Source organism: Spea bombifrons, chromosome 8 (genome assembly GCF_027358695.1).
Source record: "Spea bombifrons isolate aSpeBom1 chromosome 8, aSpeBom1.2.pri, whole genome shotgun sequence".
NCBI lineage: Eukaryota > Metazoa > Chordata > Amphibia > Anura > Pelobatidae > Spea > Spea bombifrons.
Window position 1 is genome coordinate 31287502 of NC_071094.1, and position 11231 is coordinate 31298732.

The 11231-nt window shown below is 37.6% G+C and overlaps 1 protein-coding gene across 1 annotated transcript; it reads left to right on the forward strand.

The window, feature by feature from the left end:
• The first annotated feature begins 3326 nt into the window (after positions 1-3326).
• Positions 3327-11013, forward strand: LOC128502931 (opsin-3-like). Its single transcript, XM_053472903.1, has 4 exons — positions 3327-3782; positions 5186-5514; positions 9747-9980; positions 10657-11013. Exons 1-4 carry the CDS (start codon positions 3443-3445, stop codon positions 10879-10881), a joined length of 1128 nt encoding a protein of 375 aa, XP_053328878.1. The 5' UTR covers positions 3327-3442; the 3' UTR covers positions 10882-11013.
• Positions 11014-11231: the final 218 nt, after the last annotated feature.

The window sequence follows — 11231 nt, forward strand, 5'->3', positions numbered from 1 at the left end:
ATGTAAACTTAAACCAGCAACATTTCTTGAAGGTCACCTCACCGGTTGACGCGAGCTCAGTCTATCTGGGAAGAATAACTTCTCAGGTATGACCCTTCAAAATGCATAATGAATTCATTAAGTCGAAACGTCAGATCGCCTGTTAGCTTCTCCTTTATTAAAAACCATTTACGTTTAGGAGGTACAAGCCCTCTGGTTGCATAATCTCCCTATATATATTAAGTCACTAACGTCAAAGCAGGTTAAAAAAAACATAAAATATAATAATAATAATATTAATAATAGTAAAACTAACAAGATTACTACAGAATAAAAACCATGGTCTCATGGCATACAATACATGCTAGATGGCATTGTGAGGCTAGTAGCATTTTCTTTCTCTTAAAATACCGGTAATATCAGGAAAATGTTTTTGCCAACTTGAATAACCTGATATGATTATTTAAAATAAGATATGTAAATATGTCGGGATAACTCATTAAGTTGTTGTTACAAAGCAATATCCTACATATACCCATGTTAGATTCAACATTCTTTATTTAATAGAAAACAAAAAATAAGAAAAAAATAATTTAGCCATACACTGTTGGGTTGCTCTTTAAGAAAATGATATAGTATACTTTCATTAAATAATCAGAAGTAATATAAGTCCCTCAGCCTGCTTTTACCTGGTGTAACAGGGCTGCTTGGTACAAACAGTCCCAAATTCAGGGACTATGCATGAAAAACAAAATTAATAGAAGCAGAACACCCTGGGATAAAATGATGTTCACGCCATCTGACATCATTTTGCTGCTTCCACATATGACATCATATGCTCCAATGGTACCTTGCAAAGTTGGTAAGTATATCCCTATGCCTATACAACAAGTCATCATATGCCAACCACCTGTCATGCCCTGAGTGCCCCTCTAAAGCATCATTAAATACATCTATATTCAAAGACAACGGACTGCTCATATGAGTGCTCCCGTCACTGGTTTATATATATGGAACTAAAATGTTCCATAATAAATATATTATCTTAAACCAAAACAAAATAATGCTCATTATCCACAGAGCGGTATATTCACCTTGAACGCTGCCTGAGGCTTGACCAAGGGCAACATCCCCCTCCACATCCACCATGACCATTATGGAGCCTCTGACAATGTGTCCCTTGGTTTTGTGGCATGGGGACTGTTGCCCCCTGGACCTTACACCTTAGAACACACTGTTGTGTCCACCGGAGAAACATAATTCCTAGCACTCCTGAATACACAGTATGCCTAGAAATATTTTTTTTTGTGTTTTTTTTTTACTGTAATAAATAATAAAATGACAGCTCTGCTTGGAATTATTTATCTAAATAAAACAGCATTTAAAAAAATATCATAGTATATTTCATGCACAAGCTATAACAGACTGTGGATACCAGTTTTCGAGATGAAACCTTCAATACATTTACCTATACATTAAAACTAATAAAACTCAATAACTCTAGTAAATCCTCGGTGGTATATTAGTTATCACACTGTGATAGAAATATTGATTATTCAACAGACCATATCTTTCCTCCTTTCAGGAGATGTGCTTTAGATATTTCAGTACTGTGTAAACGACAATTCCATGTGGATTAATTATAGTTTCTTCTCATACCTTTTTGTATATCCCAAATGTAATTACCAATTGATTCTACTGTTTCCGTATTGTTGCCAGCCTATTAATGTTAAACAGATTTAATTGATTTATCTCCACATTATTCATTGATTGTCTAAAACAGTCTTTCTTGGCTACATTACACATTTCACATTGTGAGATAAGAGAACTGGTCCCTTACGCACCTTTTATATCGCTCAGGGTCGGTTCTCAACCTAATAGTGACCCAGACAAGAAGCCCCTTTGTCTTTTCATTCACGGATATACCATGTATTTTTTTATACCTGCATCTAATTAAGTAATTTCCTCTCATTAACCTGCGTATGGGTGATAGGACTAATCCAGGTGTTGTCTAGTAGACTGAGCTGAGATAACACAGCTAGAACACATACATACGGCTAATAGGCAGCTGCCTAAAACATTACATCAGGCAAAAACTTAAATAAGAAAACAGTGGAATAGAACAATATAAGGTAAAAGTCCTGCTTTAAGCATATATATTATATAGAATGCATGCCTTGTCCAAATCATAGATGATGGATTGTACAGTATGAAAAATACTTAACAGCTTCATACGCTGGGGGAACAATCAGAGGCTTGATTTTCAGTGTCTTCAGTATATCACAACTGCGTATGTAATGTCTACCTGTGCCCATGTCAGGTGATCCTGAAATACTTTCCAGTCTTTGTTTTCTTTCTTCTGATCATCCGCATGTGGAGTTTCAATAGCTACATAGAATTTGTAGATTTAGATGGGCGCAATAAATTGCATTTGATGTGATAATCGAAATGCTTTGTAATAATAGTTATTATTGTGCTATTGTCAAATATTGAGACTTTTCTGAAAACATTGATTATATGCTATCATTCAGACAACCACTTCTCCTGGTTTTACATCTTTTTTTCTCATAATAATAATGCCTGTTTGACACTGGTAAAAAAAAAAAAGCAATTTCCATTCCTTTAAATTCGAGTGTCGGAAACCAAGTATAATTATTTTTTTCTAGTACATTCAAAAGGCACCATAGTAGATGCATTTTCATATATTATTGAAATGCTGTGCTTTCTTAGAACCAGAATAACTAAAATGTATAATAATAATAATTTAAAAAAATAACAAATAATAATAATAAAAAAAACAAAAACATTTGCTACATCTTTTGTGAATAGACTTGAGGGTATGATTTAAGTCAAATCTAAATATGATTAGGTTGAGCTGCAGGTTCACCAGAAGGTGAATAGGTTACCTATCACAGGTGATGGACAGGGCTCTGGGAGACCACAAAGGCTGTTCTTCCCATCAAATAGTTCAACTTGAGATACAACCTAAAGTGGACTCTTATTGGTGATCAGATCTTTTTGAAGCACAAAAACTTCCTAAATTCATAAATTGTGAAAACTGGCAACATCCAGGGGCATGGTCATCAGTGCATGCCGGTGAAAGTATGAATAATAGCACACTGCATAGGCTTGGCATGTGATAAATAACCTTTTCAGGCAGGGAATTCTTTCAGCACAGATATAAGGCAAACAGCCCACTACTTAATGGTTTATTGAAGCCTGAATTGTGTAGGACCCTGCCCCCTCCCAGCAGCTACACATCAGCAACACCCTGTGCATGTTTTATTATTACCCACCCAGCTTCATGGAGATCCCACAAGGATCCTAGAAGGGGAGCACTGCTGGTCTATATTCGGTGCACCGTAGAAGTTGTGGGTCCCTAGTTATGGCTGGCTATACTTCTTGCCGCCACGGCATCTTAAGAGAGAGAGCGAGGTGCCGCTAGAGAACAGCTGCCCCGGACATGCAGAATGACAGCTCCGTGCTTAACATCAGCCGGGGGCACTCGCCGGGCACGCTGCTCCCGGTGGCCGGACTGACCAGGACTAGCCACAGCGTGGTGGCCGTGTGCCTGGGCTGCATCCTGGTGCTGGGATCTCTGTACAACTCCCTGGTGCTGGTGATCTTCGTGAAGTTTGACTCGATCCGGACTCCCATTAACATGATATTACTAAACATCTGCGTCAGCGACCTGCTGCTCTGTGTGTTCGCTACCCCGTTCAGCTTCGCTGCCAGCGTGTCCGGAGGGTGGCTGATCGGTCCGCAGGGCTGCAAGTGGTATGGCTTCTGCAACGCTCTGTTCGGTAAGTGCTAAATAATAATAATTATAAAAATAATGATAATAAATTATTATTATTCATCACTGTCATTTTCAGTAATGATTCTACAATCAATAATTATAAAATAATATAATGAATAATATTATGTATATATATATATTGCCATCAGATTTTGTGCTGTTAATAATATTTACATTGAAACAGAAGATATGCTCAATGCCCTGCTCACCAGAGCTTACACTCAAAATGTTTATTGACCCTTGAAATAACAGGGAAAAGTAGTGAAATGTTATATTACTTCTGTATGTTCTGTGCAATATACTGAATGCTGTGACATAGCACTGTAATGTAATGTCCCCTAATGTGGTATTTAATATATTGCTAATGTTATATTTAAGTACAGCCTTCGATGTTTAAAGGGGCACTCCAGCCTTTATCTACTCTTTAATGTCAATGAGAGCCAAGCGTCCACCATTGAATTAACTTATTTGCATGGAAATGCATGAAGGTTCACCAGAATCCACTCTATGCATTTGCTCATTTTTCCTTCCCCCAGCCGTTTTAGGAAATGTGTTTGGTTAAGATATGGGCGTACTCGCCACGAGCCAACAATGTACCAAGGAGAGCTCCAGGTCCTCTAAAATGATCACCCGTGCGCATGAGGAGGAAGAACTCCCACCGATTTCAGGGCAAATAACGCATATTATAAAAGTACTTTAACATGCCTTCTTTGTTGGTGGGGCTTTATGGGTCATTAGACCAACTTGTTCACACATGACAAGCATAACGAAAGTAGTAACTGGGCCAAACTACCAAAGGTTTCTTTTAAAAGAAAATAGAATAGCTGTAATATGAGACTAATTACATGTTTGCATTATGTAATACCTATTGTATAATGACAGGGCCCATATGGGCTAATTATGCATTTGAATTATTGTCCTTGACAGTCCTCCCCTTAGCCTCATCCATAGTTTACAGCTTATTTCATATATCTTGATAACTAATAGTACACTTTTTATTTTACAAAAAATATTTATTTTTTTGGGTTATTGCACATCCGAAACGGGAGCTGCACCTGTGTTGTGATGCAATGATATCTAGAGGGTTGGCAAGAACAGATAAATTGCTCCACTGATTGCAACCTTGGCCACCAATCTCTGAACATACAGAGCCTGCCGGTTTAAAGGGACACTCCATCTATCATATGCACTTTATTGCTTAGTTAGCTGCCTGTTCCCTTTAAACGTTTGGGTTGTCCTCTTTCCAAAGTAGAAAGAACTTGATTTGCCTGCAGGTCTAAAAGGAGTTTTAATGTAGACCATGAATACTCATATTCTATAAGTGACTAAGGCAAAAAGAACTTCTCTGTAGACACTCTTGAGAGTGAATTTCAAAATCTCATGTGATATATTTTCTTTTAACTTTAGGTATTGTGTCTCTTGTTTCTTTGTCTACGCTCTCATATGAGCGTTACATCACGGTGCTTAAATGTTCAAAAGCTGATGTGTCAAACTACAAAAATGCCTGGATATGTATTGTTGGATCCTGGAGTTACTCTCTGTTTTGGACTTTACCCCCTCTCTTCGGATGGAGTCGCTACGGTCTCGAAAGTTCCGGTACTACATGTTCGGTTGTCTGGCACTCCAAGTCTGCAAACAATGTATCCTATATAGTTTGCCTCTTCCTTTTCTGTCTTGTGTTACCTCTGCTCATCATGGTATTTTGCTATGGACACATAATTAGAGTCATTCGAGGGGTAAGTTGTATTCTAACTTGATCTATAGAGTTGACCAAAGTTTGTTCTATTAATTTGTTCTGTAATTTTTCATTACAGGTAGGATCCTATGGTATATATCAAACATAGTTGGCTTGGTAGGTTCATAGTTCATAAGGTTGAAAAAAGACCTAACTCCATCAAGTTCAACCCTTCTACCTAACCTTTCTATTCTTGATCCAAAAAAAAGGTGTGCTACTTTTTTTTTCTAGAAATACAATGGCTTACTCTCTAGTGGAAAATAAACCACAATGCGAAGCAGATTATATTCTGGTAAATTAAACAAAATCTTATTTTCCATTTACAGCAAGTGATGTCATACATACCTCCCAAATGTCCCTTTTTAGGAGGGACAATAACTCTTTTGGCTCTAAATCCTCCCATCCCTCTTTACTCACCTGATGTCCCTCTGACAGTCCCAAAAGTTGCAATATGTGTATAGAAACAGCAGAAAACTTAGTTTTCATAAATCTTAACCTTTAAGCCTTGTTCAAGATAATTGTTACTATTTGGATAGATAGGTGGGTAGACAGATTATTTTTGCAAGTGTTAGCATGCTCTTCTTAGTGCATAGACCCCATACATGTAAAAATTCCCTTAATGTGTAAGGAAAGACACTTATCTACTACCCTCTCAGTGAAGTAAAACTTTCTTACATTACAGCTAAACCTCTGACCGAACAGACAGTCACAAAAGTCAGATTGGTTTCGGTGAGGTGATACTTCTAAAAATACGTCTTATGGTTAGCAGACGTTTAGAAAAACATAAAATAGGCGCATCACATTCCATGCTCTTCTAAATAACTACCTATGGATGATATTTCAATGTAATGCATGTTATTTTCACATTCCAGTGAAAACTACTACATTTTGTCCTTAACCTTTATGCAACAACCCTCTGGCATGCAAAGTGTTGGTATATAAAATGTTTATTGTATTAAAGATAAATAGAACATTGTGAACGTATAGAAATAACCTTGTTATCCTTTTTATCCATACTGCATCTCAAAAGGTAAGTCACCTCCACAAGAATTATATGTGCTTGTTTAGGACCTGCTTGTCATGGGAAGGTTGTCATGTATGTGTGTGTAAGCTGCTGTTAAGTGAGAAGGGACCTTGAAAGATCATGAAGACAAGCAACAAACATTAAAAGGAGAAAAAAAACATAACTATATAATTATAAAAGCATAACTATAATACATCTTTTTGCTGCTTGAAATGCTGATTTTTTACATGGCTCTGCAAATGAATATTTAAATGCTGATATGCCTTCACATTAATCATGATATTAGAAATATTAGGAAGTCTGGGGAGGCAATTTCCTTCACTCCGCATAAGCCTTTAGGAAAGACTATTGAATTCTGCTGCTAGCCCTAATAGAATGTTGTAACATGCTTCCTGTTACTTCCAAATTAAGACCCTTGGGTTTGTCCACACATACATACACAGAAATACATACCATATTTGCTTGATTATAAGACGACCCAGATTATAAGACGACCCCCCCCCCAAATCTGAATATTAATTTAGGAAAAAAGAAAAAGCCTCAATATAAGACGGCCCTATAGGAAAAAATTTTTACCAGTAAATGTTAATTCATATAAACTATTTTTTTAATAAAAGCTATGATTGAGAAAAATATTTTGGTTTTATTTCCTTCTATTTTCCAACCTGCCCCCCCCCCAGTTATACACATCTGCCCCAGAAATGCCTTATACCCCCTATATGCCCCACTGTGCCCAGCTCTGCAGGGGATCTGGATCTTAGTTGTCTCATAGTCAGACCTTATAATCTTATAATCGAGCAAATACGGTACATGCACTATACCTATATACATAGATTTTTGTTTTACACAGAAAATGTCACAGCGGGTTCTTGATGACCCTTTTTTGGGGGGATAGACGATACAGCCCTCCTTGGGAAGAAAAGGGGAGGCTGCATAGCTCTACATGGAAAGTGAGGCTCATAAACAGAAGAATGAGGATCTGTTTTTCACCTTTCTTCATACCACAAGGGGAAGCACAAGGCACCCCAGGCTTCTAGGACAAACATAAGTCCAGATAATGCTTAAAACACATGAATACATTTTGTGCACAAAATATTATTTTCTTGTTATCAGCTACCAAAGAATATATTACATATTAAAATTCATGTTGAAGAAGCAAAGTGGAAAAATGCAAATTTTAAAGTAATCTGCCAGTGACCACAATGGTCATATTCAATTTATATTTCCTTCTACCGCCCCTAACATTTTTCCACAGATTGCGATAAATATATTATAAGTTATGTATAAAGGTCATTTCTGGAGCATTGCTATAAATGTGGAACAATCACCGTAACAACCAATATATAGTTCTGATTGCTCCAATTTTCCCAAGCACTAGAATTCCTTTTTTACATTTATAGAGTGCCTCTAAAAAAAAAGAGATTACAAAATTACCAATAACGATATTTCATTTCTTGGAAAACTAATCTCCTTTCTTAAATTCCATCACATCTATGTTGGTGAAATCTACCTTTTCTCTCCTGACCTCTTGCTTTTTCTTCTACCTCTTCTCACAAACTGCCTCCCTAAAAGTGCATCCTGGGTGGCCTTCATCGTTTGATTATTTCCCTCCTCAATCACCAGTTTCTGATCTCTCCATCACTATTGAGAATTCCGTACTCTTCTGAACAGCCCGAGTCTGCTGCCTTGGCTCCACTCTTTCCACTGCTTCCCATAGCCTATAGAGTACTTAACTTCTTTTTCCCACTTGGGCCTCCCAAAATTTTCTGTTCCCTGGTATTCCCAACCTTTTTGTTGTTAGCTGCCAGTTCCCTTTTTTCAGTGCTGTTTTGTTTAAAATATAAATAATTAGCTATAACATGATTACGCATTAAGATGTACTGGTACAGAAGGACGCGCTTACAATCTATAAGGAATGATTCAGAAAGTGGGTATGGAAGGACTGATTGTTGCAAAGGTCATGTGGAGAAGTCAGGGGCTTGGAGATCTTAAGATGGAGAAACCATTATTATTTCAGCATGTAGGATGTAGATTGTGGGTATTAATAGGATAAATTAAATACCTATCTGAACCGGTAAGCTTATAAAGTTAGAATAACAATGTACAGTGTGGGATTCCTTCATCTACTACCTGCTTTTATACATAATACTTTGTTGCCTATGTTCTGTGGTATGATTTAGGTTAGTTTAGGTTACTTTCTTTCTTATTATTTCAGGGCCAGGCCAAGCTTTGGGGATTGTTTTGCTGTACACATGCCCCATAGGCTTCATTGGCCAGGGGAACCATCTTGTAAACCTCTCATCCCTCTCATCCCCCTGACTTTTAGTCCCAGTCGTTCCTTTAGAAAAATGTTTTTATTTTACCAGGAAACATAGAAGTTTCTTTCACAACAGTACTGTTAAAAGATTACAGCCGAATAAAAGTAAAAAAATTTTCAGAAATCTGAAACATGAAGGAGATTTGAGGGTTTTCTGGAAGACCAATAACATATTTGACGAGCTCTGTAAGATGCTTGATGTGGAATGGAGGTTGTAGGATGGCGTGGAGAGCAGTGATGAGCATAAATTCAGATGGGAAGGCAGCTTTCCAAAGAAGTAGCTGTGCACTAGGCAATATTCAGATCTTTATCCATACATTTTTTTCTTCTGATATGCATGCCATCAATTTGACTTCCATATTTAAAGACAGTATTTTCTGGAGCGTTTTAATATAATGAAAATATATAAACGGTTAAAAGAACTCTGAACCTAGTCTTAAATAATCCACAATTTTAAATCTCCAATTGAAGTTTTATACTATGCATCCATAGCCAGCAACATAGACGTAGTTGTTTAGAAAATAAATGTCATGTTTGCCATCAGCCTGATGTGATGAAAACAGACAGGAGTGATGTTTCTGAGCAAAATACCAATGGCATGACGCTTCAATGGACACTTAATGACCAGTGATCATTCTTTCATTACTTAAAATTCTATTTTATACTATTTTGCCAATAAAATGCAGGCTATTGGGGTTTCCACTGGAGTCGTAATTCTTGAAAGTTATATTTGGTAATAAATTCTTTAGTACAAAAGTTGACAAGAAGTATCTTCGGCTGTCTATATCTGTTTTGAGCTGGGATGAAAAATGTAATAATTTATTTCAGTTATCAAAAATGTTGACTATGATGGTCAGCCATGTCCTAAAATATTTGTGTTTGTTTTTGGCAGATGTGTCGCATTAATCTGACGACTGCTCAGAAAAGGGATCACCGATTACTGTTCATGGTAGTTTGTATGGTCAGCTGCTACCTCCTGTGCTGGATGCCTTATGGTTTAGTCTCCTTGATTACAACCTTTGGGAAACCTGGAATGATAACACCAACAGTTAGCATTGTACCATCCATTCTGGCCAAAAGCAGTACTTTCATCAATCCACTCATTTATATTTTTATGAACAAACAGGTAAGATCAGGATTTTGAAAGAGATTACTTTGTTGGGTGGGAGAGAAACACATGTTTAAGGAAGTGCACATATATTCACAGAGTTTGAGCTTTATTTCCCTAACTTGAATGGAACTTGTCCTGCCTGTGTCCAGGACTGGGGCGTTTAAGGCCAGCAGCCTCTAAATGACACTGGATGAGCATCTGCACACTAGGTTTTTGAACCTGCCACTAGAGTGGTAGTAAGGGTAAGTGTGCAGCACCATTGGACAGCACCCAGGGCTAGACTAGCAATGGTAAGGAGGCTCTGGCCACATGTAGCGTGTGGTCGGGCATATCCAGCCACTGGCCACATACTGCAACACCCGATCCTGGAGAGGCAGATTGGGTCAGTGTGTAGACGTGTCAGCCAGATGGCTGGTCCGGGCTTGACAGCAGCCCACCATGCATTTTCCCATTGTGTCAGTTTGCCATTGCAGGCCTTTCTGTGTCTACCAGATTCAGATATGTTGAGTACCTAGAGCACAATATCTACCCAGGTTGCCGGAATAAATATATGTAGACCAGTTTGGGGTGTCCCATGTACAACATTACCAGTGTTGTCATATGAGGCATTTTTCTTTTGTTTTATTTGAATAAAGATTTTTTTTCACAACTATCTGTAACATGATGTGTGGTTTGCAACTTGTTTTCCCAGTTTTTTAGGTGTTTGCTCTTATTACTCAAATGTGAAGTGGGCACTCGGAACAGCAATACCACCTTTAACTCACATCAAATCAAGGCTGCCTATCCTGTGGAGGAAGTCAGAACTCAGAAGAATAATCAGCATTCACATAAAGCGAGGATGAGAAAAGACACAGCAGCCACAGTTGAAAAACAAGCAACAATGGCAGTTTTTGTTCACTACAAAGATTATAAATAAACCGTAATGTCCGACCCCCAGCTGATTAATTACTGTAATAACATGAACATACAAATAACAGCATCTGAAAAGGATACAAAAATGATGAGTTTGAAATTATGTGAATAAAGCAGGCCCTTGAAAATCATTAAATGACACCTTGGACTGTGTTTCTATAATTATTGCAGAGAATGGTGAATGCTTGATGCTTTCCGCTCAGCACCCTAATTGAGACACTCGCTATTGTAAATGCAAGGCTGTATTCTATTGTAAAGTCACTTACAAGACAGATAACAGGGGAATAGCTTAAATAAATTATTTGTGAAATATTTGTGGGATTATTAGAACCAAAGCTGTCCTCTTTATTAGAT

What these genes read in the sequence shown, in the direction of transcription:
- LOC128502931 (XM_053472903.1), top strand. Translation starts at nt 3,443, where the DNA reads ATGCAGAATGACAGCTCCGTGCTTAACATCAGCCGGGGGCACTCGCCG. An exon ending in TAATTAGAGTCATTCGAGGG is followed by an intron (nt 5,515 to 9,746) that starts GTAAGTTGTATT and finishes TGTTTTTGGCAG; the next exon opens with ATGTGTCGCATTAATCTGAC. An exon ending in ATATTTTTATGAACAAACAG is followed by an intron (nt 9,981 to 10,656) that starts GTAAGATCAGGA and finishes TTGTTTTCCCAG; the next exon opens with TTTTTTAGGTGTTTGCTCTT.